The following is an 11,440-nucleotide window of genomic DNA, read 5'->3' on the forward strand; positions in this document are numbered from 1 at the left end:
GTTGCCCTTGGTTTCTCCACACCCCCCATAGGATGGCCGACTGGGTTGTTGTACCCTGTTGCGCCCACCGGAAGACTTTGGTCTTCCCCTTAGGTTTGTCTATGCGTTGTATGTCTTCTCCTTTCCTCCCTAGTTTGTGGATCTTTTTCCTTTGCTTCTTCTGTCTCTTGTCTCTCTGTCTGCCGTCTCCCCCCTTCCCCTGCCTGGTGCTTCCCCGGATCGCAATTTGTGGTTGACTGTAGAGTGGCTCACTGCCCAATGTTGCCAATAACCTTTGTCTCCCTGAATGTGCACACAACTGGCCTACTCTATGCATAGGTCCTCTTCCTACAGGAGACTCACTTCAAAGACCCAGTGGACTGCCCTCTTTAAAATGGATATTTTACCCCGATTTTTGTACCTCTTCCAAACTCTCCCCCTTGTCCTGCCAGCTACTTTCTTCCGGCAAATGCGCTCTGCGTTGCTCCGCTTCATCTGGGCTGGTAAGTGCCCGCGTCTGGCATATCACATCATGACCCGACCCAAGGAATCAGGGGGCTTGGCCCTTCCCGACCTGAAGACCTACTACTACGCGACGCTCCTTGCCCAGATTCTTGACCGGAAACACCGCAGAGCACACAAACTTTGGGTTTCCCTGGAGTCATTAGTCTCACCGGTGCTTCCTTTCTCAGTACCATGGATTGCCCCGTCTCATCGCCCTCATTCATCGACTCTCCCTTTTGCTCTTCCTCCGCTTCTAAAAGCATGGGATCTACTTCTCAAGACATCGGCCCTGTCCTCCTATGTGGGCCCCATGACTCCCATTATGGGCAATCCGGCGTTTCCACCCGGCTGCACCTCATCTAGTTTCCTCTCTTGGTCAGCCACAGAGCCTTCACCCTTGGCCGAGGCCCTCGTGGGAGCGACCCTGAAACCCCTGGTCACCCTACTTGCGGACCGTCCCCACACGCCCGGAGCTTGGCTATCATATTTCCAATTACGTGCGTACTATACCGCGCTGGGGGACCTGGCCGCCCTACATCGCCCTCCTTCCTGGTTTGAGTCTCTATGTTGCCTGGATGACCCGCCTACACATGTTATGTCTCTCCTCTACTGTCAGTTGCTCCCGATGCGCTTTCAGGGACATTTACCGTTCATAACCAGATGGGAGGAGGACTTGGGGATTACCCTTACGGAGGAGGAGATTCGAACTGCCTGCATTACTACTCATAAGCTTACGGTGGCCTGCTCGGCTCAAGAAAAAGGCTATAAAATTTTAACCCGGTGGTACCGCAGCCCAACTCTCCTACATAGAATATTCCCTGACAGGCCCTCGCTATGTTGGCGATGCCTGGCTTCGGAAGGGACCCTCCTGCATATTTGGTGGGAATGCTCGCTCCTGCTACCATTTTGGGACAAGGTCTTCCATGTTTATAACCAGGTCATGGGGACGAACCTAGCAGCCTCACCTAAGATTGCTCTCCTCTCTGTTCTACCTGGCTCCATAGCCTCCGTTAAGAAGGATCTACTCCGCTTCTTCCTGGCTGCGGCCCGGAACGTGATACCACGCCATTGGAATACGGTGGTCGCCCCAACCTTGCAGGAGTGGATTGCCGAAGTGGGTTTGATCATGCGCTTTGAAGAGCTGACGGCCTCTCTACATGAGCGTCAATCTCAATGTGCAACCTTGTGGACCCCTTGGATTTTATATATGGACTCAGCAGCATTTAGAGCCCTGTAATATGACCAGTGGCCCCCTGATGGACTATTGACTAGTGCATTGCATATATTATGTCTCAGTACGCCATACCAAGAGATGAATGAGTCATTGGGTCCGGCGGAAACCCCTCCTCTCCTCCCCCTCTGCCCTCCCCACTAGACGTCTTTCCCTAAATGTTTCCCACCCCGGCTTGCCTCTCTATCTGGCAAGCCCCCCCCCCCCCACCAAAATGTTTTGTCCCCTTCGTCCTGTGATTTTTATGTGCTTCGTTCCTTGTCCTCTTCTCTTAATGTTGTCTGGTTGGATGGGAGACAATGCGATCATGTTACCCAGTCTTAAAGGGCTCCTGACCGAGTCATACATAGCTGTTACTGAAATATGACACCTACCATACAATACTTGATTCAATCTGTGTATCCCCGTGTTTTAGGAGCTGAATGTATCGATATGCATGCATATGCCTATCTCTCACGATGGAGTGTATTTACGTGACTCTGTATTACATTGATCTCCATGTTTACATGTCTTTCATGTTAATTGTGTTAAAACCCTTAATAAACACTTATTATTTAAAAATAATTTAAATCAGTCCCTGTAAGTTGATGACAGGGTCTTTTTATGGAACAAGCCCATAATAATGGTGCCTTGCACCTAGTGCAGCTAGTACTAGACCCAGGAGATGCAGAATGACAGCTTAAATCTGAGACATATCACACAGGTGTTTTGCTTCATGACAAATACATTGTTTCATTTCTTTAACAGTTTGGTCTGAACAGGGGAAGAGTAAAAAAATAGAATTGACTATGGTTTCTAAAATGCCTGTTTGTGTTTCACACAATTCTCCTGCGCTGAAGAGCTCGCACCAGGCGGTGTCAGCTTGGCTTTGTTATAAAGTAGCATGCTGACCTCACCCAGACAGCTAAATTCTTCAAATCGAGCCCTTGTCTTCTCAGGAGACCTTCCTAACTCTTGCTAGGTCAAAACAATCAGTCACCTCATTGTTAGCATTTACAATTCTGCAGTTCTATATAAGAGGGAGCCGAGCTTCCCCACATCAGGTAGCCACAGACTATCACAGTGGTGCATCACATACGCCCTGCCCGTTCCTTTGTTAGGCTACAACCCTACACAGGTTCCAATGAGCTTAGTATAGCATATCAGAATATGTAACTGACTTGTATCATCATTCTTTTGGCGCACTAATGCACATCCCTATCCCGCAAAATATTGACAAACTCATTTTCTGAACTATTATTTATTTTAGAGCAGATTGTGGACATTTTTGTGTGAGAAGTGGCACTTGGGACTTTTTCTAAAATTGGTACACTATTGGTACACAGGTTATAAACTTGTCCGTAAGATGATATTGACCATATACACTTCTCTTCATTCATACTTACCAATAGTTCCAGATATGCCGGGACAGTCCCACTTTTTAGTTAGATGTACCATGATGGCTGTGTCTCTGGCTGTGTCCAGTGATTAGGGCTATGGGCAAAGTTGCAGTGTCCTTCCGTAGCACCACTGATTTTTCACCCCTGATCCAATGCTGCTTTCCCCTGCTCCTCCCCCTTGATAGATATTGCTGTCTTCTTCTACTCACCCTCAATTCGACAGTGCTGTCTCCTGTTCCTCATCCATGATCCAACACTGCTGTATCCTGCTCCTCATTCCCGACCCCACACTGCTGTACCCTGCTACTCATACCCAACCCCCCACTGCTCCTCACCCACCAATACAACTCTGCTATTCCAGGCTCCACACTCCAATACAACACTACTGTCACCCCTGACCTGACACTGCTTCACCCCTGATCTGATATTGCTGTCCCTTGTTTCTCACTCTTATCCAACACTGCCACTCCTCACGCCACACTGAGTCCAATTCCAGGAAAGCTGCCACCCTCCCCTGCCTCTGAACTCTGAATTCAGTCATCCTGGAAAGGTACCACCCTCAAAGTATGCCCTTGTTCCTCAGAGTGCTGCCTGATGTGTGCAGTGATATCCTTCCATGCTCTGTGCTGCTGAAGTGCAAGGTAGGAGGTAACAGGTGCCTATCTGTTTAGTTGCTGGAGCTTGTAACACTGTGCTACTGCTTGCATGATCCCTGAACGGAGGCGTTTTGAAAACTCTGTGATTGTGTCAGCACATCTCCATTCATGCAGATTGCAGAAACTATCACAGTGTTACCAGTTTCAGCAACTATAGGGGTGCAAAAGCAAAGAATCCCTATCCCTACACTTTAGCAGTCCTTGTAAGAGCAGCTCCCAACCAACTCCCCTCACCTCCCTGGTAAGAGCACCACCATCCTACCCATCTTCCCCTTTCTTCAATACACTGCCTTTCTACCATACACCTCACCCCCACCTTGGGACAGCACCACCCCTACTTCTATTCCCCCCACCCTCCAGTCATAATGCCTCACTCTGTCCCCCCTTCCCCAGCAAACTTTTGTTTTTCTTAAGCCCCATAACTACAGTTCTCACACTTATTTGTAATATAAGTAAAAGTTAAATTAAAGTTCTTTCTCTGCCTACAATGGCCTTCTAGGCGCACAGCACAGTAAAGCACAGCAGTGTTTTGCAACTATTGCTGATGTTTATGACCTCTTAAAAGGAAATGATGGAAGTGAATTATGTTGTTAACGCCAAACATCAGTGGGAAGGGAACACTGGGAAAAGTTGTGCTAAATTTCTGGCAGGACAGAAAATTATGGGAAATGTCTCCAATGGGTACCAATTGTTACATAGACAGAAGCAAAAAAACAAAGTTTTAAGAGCGCAGATCGGTTAGAATGTCTGAAAATGTTTATATAGCTGTATTTCTCTTCAGACAACTGCTTGCACTGGTTATTTTATGGGTGCCCCCACACTATCCAAAATTAAAACTAAACATTATTTGTCTAGAGTTAAGCTTAAGATGGTTTATACATTTCAAGCTGCAAGATAAACTGTTGAAAAAAACATGCTATGAGGAAATACATGGAGATTACCATTCCTGACAACTTCTGAAAATACTAGTTGCAGGGTTATTATACTAATATTCTTACCTATGTATTTTAAAACGCTGACCAAGAATGAATATAATAATCAGGAATTTTGACTTTTATATACATACATTACATTATACATACAGTACATTATATGATATGCATGCTTGCTGTGGGTTAGTGATAGAGTATTGAAGCTTAGGACTTTTTTCTGTTCTGTCTATTAACATAACATATCTATTGGTCTTTACATGCTAGAGTTAAATATATTTCCCCCTCTGATCCCTGGACCTGTACCTGGTCCAGGGCCTTCTGGTGTCTAAAACATCCAAGGGGCTGTAAACCAATGTTCGGTATGGAGGCAAATCATAGATACTATGTAATTGAGTTTTAACTCAGTTACTAGATATTTCTTTGGTTATGTCATGTTTGTATGTGTTTTTACTAACTTTGTAACATATATTTGTGTTTCAGAAAAATGACATCAGCAACATCACCGATCATTCTAAAATGGGACCCTAAATGTTTGGAAATCCGAACTCTTACTGTGGAGGGGCTTCTGGAACCCCTGGTGACCCAGGTAAAATATCTAAAATATAATGGAGCATTGGTTAAAATGAAAGGCCAAGTCAGGACAATTTTTTTGTTTGTTTTTAATGCTGTCCTTGTCGACATTTATGAGATTGTACCTCACTGTGCCGTTCTGCCTGAACACCCATCAACCAGAAAGGAATTTAGGAGAAATTTGCAAAGGGAAGTTTCCGGCAACAGCAGAATAGAAGTTCTAGTGTTCCTTATGATGATTACTCCCTAGTCTGTCTGCCATTCTTCAAATAGAAAAGGAGTGTCCCCAAACAGGGGTCTAAAATAAGTTTTAAGCAGATGAAGTTTCTTTACATTGTGCTTTTTTATGTGCTGCTCAAGCCTGTTGATAAATGGATTTCTTTGGATAATTCTGTTATTGTTGAAGGATTCATTGATCAGATATCATTGCAGAAATTGGATTTTCTATCTGACAGATACTCATCTCTGAAACCCAGCTTAAGCAGTACTCATTATTTATATTCCCAGTGCATTATATCAAACGTTTCATGTATATCAGATCATAACAGCAGATCCATGATTTTTATATTTGTGCATGTAAATTAGATTGATCACTTGTCTGGTTGTGATGGAATTTTGCCTCCCGAGTATAAAGCTGCAGTGATCTAGATGGATTAGGATTATAAAGCTGGAAAGTTTGGAGTCAATATGTAGAACTGAGAAATCTATCAAATTAATCTGTTGCCAATATGTATAGTCAGCTGCGGGCACTAAAAAATATCCAACAATGTTATATGTTACATTATTTTCTAATAGTGTTATTAATTTAGCGTGGCACATTGGTCACTAGAACTGAGATATGTCTTAACTTTTGTAAAGAAAAATGTGCTTTCTTACCAGGCTCATTGGTTTAATAAAGTTTAATTATCAGGAAAGTCTTGGATTTGAGTCTCCGTTCCTTCAAACTAAGTTTGGTCATCAGGAAAATCTTCTCTGTTACTTTGAAGAAAATGTGGTTGCCTCGAAAGTCTTGAATAAGAGTCTCTGTACCTGCAAACTTTGGTTATCAGGAAAGCCTCTGTTCCTTTGATATCCATTTTTCTAGGAAAGTTTTGTATTAGATTTTCTATGTTTGATTGTTTGTAAAATCTGGAATATTGGTCCAGTTTTATTCGACAAAGAATTTCCAATCTTAAATGCTACTTTTTTTTCCAGCAACAGTAGCAACCAATCAGTTTCTATCTTGTACTGATCTGTCTTCAGGGATGTTCCTGTGTGGTTGTTATGCGTTACTGCAATTAAGTATACAAAGTGAGTTCAATAAGTCAATCTGTTACCTCAACTAAAAGACAGCTGAGGTGGTTTTGAGCATATTTACAGTGTGAATGCCTTTTAGCATATTTATGAATTACTTTATTAATGCGTTCTGGTGGGGATGTTTCCTGCTCATCCAAGCTGGAGAAGATACCAGGGCCATCTTCCAGCTGGCCTGTGGACATCCTGAATTTTCTCTGGAAAAGCCAAAGTCTGTGAGTGCTTAAAGGGAAATCTAAGCTGGGTTTTGTTAGCTGCCCCTGCAACCCAACTTAAAGTAGAACTGAAGCCAAAACTGTTTTTTTGTTCTGGATAGTGTAGGGAAGGATTATAATTAGGGATGCACTGATACCGGTTTTTCGGCATCGACTACGAGTACTGATACTTATATTTCGGTGCTCGTCAATACCGGTACTTCCGGTAGCATAGAGCCATCTTCCCAGGCAATCAGGAAGCCAGGAAGGCTTATTAATTGCCGGGGAAGCCGACTCCATTCTGTTTGGCCAGCTGGATGCTGATTGCCCAAGAAGCTGGCTTCCCAGCCAATCGGCATCGAGGCTGGCCAAACAGATCTGACTATATGGTGACACGACCCCCACCCTGCAGGCACCTGATTCCTCTCACATAGATCCTTAGCATTCTTTAACGTACCAGTCCCTGGACCAGCTGCACAGACACAGCATCTCCCGAATCTGCCCACGTCTCCTGTGTGTTCAGCGCCCACGTGATCGGCGCTCAGCCTGCTACTGCACATGCGCAGACTGCCCATCGCTCTCATTCAGAAATCCTGTGCATGCACAGTAGCAGGCTGAGCGCCGATCACGCGAGCGTTGTGCACACAGGAGACGACAGATCTGGTACGTTAAAGAATGCTAAGGATTTATGTGAGGGGAATTAGGTGCCTGCAGGGTGGGGGTCATGTCACTATATTATCAGATTTGTTTGCCGGCTTCCTGGCCAATCAGCATCCAGGCAGCCAAACCGCATAGAGTCGGCTTCCTGGCTCCATATTTCCTCGCGACACTGCCAGTTATAGGAAATCTCCCTCTGACCGGAAGTTCTAGTATCGGGAAAGATATCAGAGCATTTGGGCGAGTACGAGTACTTGCCCAAATACTCGGTATCGGCACAGATACCGATACTAGTATCGGTATCGGTGCATCCCTAATTATAACCCTCACCAGCAAATTTTTTTTTTTTTCTGTTTCAATATGTTTTTTATTGAGTAATACAAGTTACAATGTAAAAACATTAAGTCGTATATTAGGCATATAATAAGAACATATACATCCTGGAGTCACAATAATATATAAAGTAAACGTATCTTTCCCGCAGTGGAGACCTGGGGTCCGAACTGTGGGAAGGGGAAGAGGCCCAATAGGGTAGTAGATAATGCGGTAACAATACTATAGTCCAGGAATGTAGTCCTATGTATTCGAAAGACATCAAGCAAGTCGAATACGACCAAGTGAATAATGCGTAAGAGTGAAAAATATTTAAGGTTAGTTAGAAATAAGGAAGAGTACAGAGATTAGATAGAGGAAGAAAACATAGAAAAGGTGTGAAACCTTTGACTACAAGTAAGACCATCCATAATATCAGGAACACCATATGATCAAATTTTACATAGAGGGTGCAACACCAGCTAATTTTTTTCCATCTGTGTCACACTGGGGAGATTCCTCTTCACTTCCTGTCTGATGGCCACAAGCGGAAGTGATAGGGAATCCCCCAAAGTAATGGAAATCCCTGGTGCTGACCACCAGGGATTTCCCTACTTTGAAGAGATCAGCAGGGTCACCAGAAGACAACACAAAAATCGTGAATTTCTTTCACTTTCAGTGATACAAATTGAAAAGGTGAACGCAGACAGTAGTAAAAACCTGACATGTTCTAATCCATCTCCACTCTATCCAAAATGTTTTGTTTTGCCTTCAGTTGCACTTTAAGTGAATAGATTGCTTAAAAAAAGATCAGCAATACTGATAGTAATGCACAACCCAAAAATTAAATCAAAATGTATCTGTGAAGTGTTCCTGTTACATTCATATGAGGTATTTCTAGTATGTACTGAATTAAGAGAATGTAGTCTCTTGGTTTTTAATTAAATAAATGCTTAAAGTGGACCTGTGCCTAAACTATGAACATTAAACTATTTACATATTCTTAACAAGCAGTAACAGAGCTTTTGCTCAAGTCATCCCTGACCTCTCTAGCTGCTTTTAAAAAGGAACTTCACCCTTTATCTTAAAAATAACAACACAGGTACCTTTTAGAAATGTTTAGAGATACTTAGAGATATTTTCTGGCTTTTTATTCTTTGCATACCTTATTTTTCTCCCCATTCTTCTCACAGTGGCTGGTTTGATCTTGAATGTAAAATTAGAGTGCATTAAAGAAACAATAGCCACAAATATTGCTCAGATGCTGAACAGTAGGTAGGCAGCTTGGTTAGGCCATACTATAAGAGCAAGAGAAGAGGGGGTGTGATCTTGCATGCAAAATTACAGTGTATCATCAAAGAGTCAATAGCCACAAATATTGTTCAGTGGCTGGACAGTATGTAAGCAGCTTGATTAGGCTGCAAACTAGGAGGGAGAAATAAGGCAGGTTGTATCTCCAAATAGAAATTAGAGTTTATTATTTGAGAGACAAGAGCCACAAATGTTGTACACTGGCTCAATTAGTATGTAAGCAGATTGGTTAGCCCACAATAAAAGTGGTAGAGACAAGGCAGATTTATTTTGAAATAGGAGTATATTATATCATAGACAATAGTCACTGTAAGGCCGTAGCCAGAAGTTTGCACGCTACTGTGCATGTGCGAGTTCCAGTCTTCCAGGTTGCTGGATAACATGTGCTAGTGCATACGCGCTCACAGCGGAAATTGGCGCACAGGGAGTGGCACGTTGCTCTCTAATCTAATGTTCTATTTAAACCAGTTGACCCAATGGATCAGTGCTGAATGGTCTTGAACCAGTCCTCCTCCCTATCTAGGAAGCAAACTTGACTGTCTTCAAAGGAGTGACCTTTTTCCTTTAGGTGTAGGTACACTGCTGAATCCTGACCAGAGGGTTTGGCTCTTCTATGCTGTGCCATACGCTGGTTCAAAAGAGGTGTGAAAGAGGCCATTTATGTAAAAATTGAGAAGCCAAGTTTGAATAGAGGTGGGAGGGTGAGACATCTATTGTCTGCACCACGGTGGTGGCAAGCCTGAACTGTGTCCCTAATGTTTATAAATTAATTGCTGGTCAGAGCAAAAAAAAATTAAAATTTAGCTCAATTCAAATAGTTTCAGTAGGACCTAGTTAAGTGGAAAGTGGATTGGCGTAAGCAGCCTAATTGCGAAATATTCAGCTTGTAACTGCAGGGATGAATATCACTGAGGTTCTTATGAATTGTGATCGGTTTCATCTGTTACAGAATGAATTGCTATTTATCTGTGTTGGCTGCTCTTATGGTAACATCTGCTCCCCATCTTTTATAGCTTGTATTTTGCCAATATGATAAATTCTGGGCATCCTCTCTGTGTAAGACCATATACGGCTTAAAGAGCTTTCCTATTCTCAGACTGATCAGCCCCCTCGCTGATCATCTATCTCCCTGCTCACAAACCCTGCCAGTCATCTGTTCTAATAGCACTATGGAGAAGCTCCGAGGCCATCAAAGCTTGAAGCTGCTCAGTTTTCTTCAGCATTGTACAGCCCAACCTTGTAAGCTTAATGCTCTTCAATGGATGTATAAGCCTGAGCCTTAGCCTTAGTAATTTGTTATCTCTATCCTTGTTGCAGAGATTTCAGTATCCTCTAGTAATTAACAGTTTTTCTTAAATGAGAACTATGAGGTGAGTGCTTTTCACTCACCTCATAGTTCTAGCCGACCTGTGACAATGAGACTGTCACAGGTCGGTTCAGTAGATCAGGAGGTGAGCAAACGCATATCGGCGTTTGCTCACCTCTCCATCCTGTCACGGCTGCCGTGACAGGGGAGGGGCTTGATTCCCCCCGCTCCGATCCGCCGGCGCTGACTGGCGGAACGGACGGGGGAGGGGCGGGTACAGCTGTCTCTGCCTCTAGATAGGCAGAGCCAGCTGTCAGTCACGCAGCTGGGCGGATCTGCTTCAGCTGCGGCGTCTCAGTATACCGCGAGCTAGAGCTCGCGGTATACTGAGCCTAGGGTGACGGGAGGACGCTAGTTTGTGTCCTCCCGTTACCCTAAGGAGAACTATGGGGAAAAGCCTTAACCCCATAGTTCTCCTTTAATGCTTGCAATAGTTCCAAGGAAACATTTTGAGAATATCAAAATGCTTTTGCCAAGCAAAAATGATTTGTACACACAAATTACACTTAACATTACAGGAAAAAGGATTCAATACAGAGCTATAGAGTCCACTATTTCACCAAATCATGATTCTTTTTTGTATTATTCAGATTCTCTTTGAGTTCATTTATAGTAAAATCTGAACAATGTAATATATTGCAGATTGTCAGTCATTAGATATGGTGACTGCATTAGATTTCTTTTTTTTCAGGCTTTTTCCTCTTTATTTTGCCCTGGTGATCCTGCCAGTAACACACCTCCTATTCTAGGGGGATAACGCTCACTCACTGTACTATACACAGGAGGAGAAACATTGTCATCCTAGAACAAGGTTATAGAACACCTTCTCCTCTCATCTCTATAAAATAAGGGGGGGATGGGGTTGTATTCTGTAGTCCTGGGCAGGAATGATGACACTGTTTGTGATAACACAGGCAGGGTGCACACGACTCAGGACAACACTGGGTTTCTGCCAGGATCAAATAGGAATTGTTTGAATATATCAAAAAAGGTAAACATTATTTTAAAATGTTATTACAGGTATTTGTATAGTGCCGACAATTTACACAGCACTTT

The 11,440-nt window shown here is 43.4% G+C and overlaps 1 protein-coding gene across 1 annotated transcript in view; it reads left to right on the forward strand.

The window, feature by feature from the left end:
- Positions 1–11,440, forward strand: part of LOC108788010 (catenin alpha-2-like) — a gene marked incomplete at its 3' end in the record, with an annotated part of 1,352,655 nt that overhangs the window by 152,286 nt on the left and 1,188,929 nt on the right. Inside the window, exon 2 of the mRNA XM_018557721.1 lies at positions 5,162–5,267. Within this exon, the coding sequence (XP_018413223.1) occupies positions 5,166–5,267 (102 nt within the window). The remainder of the gene's footprint in view (positions 1–5,161; positions 5,268–11,440) is intronic.

Source organism: Nanorana parkeri, unplaced genomic scaffold (genome assembly GCF_000935625.1).
Source record: "Nanorana parkeri isolate BGI_ZX_2015 unplaced genomic scaffold, ASM93562v1 scaffold299, whole genome shotgun sequence".
NCBI lineage: Eukaryota > Metazoa > Chordata > Amphibia > Anura > Dicroglossidae > Nanorana > Nanorana parkeri.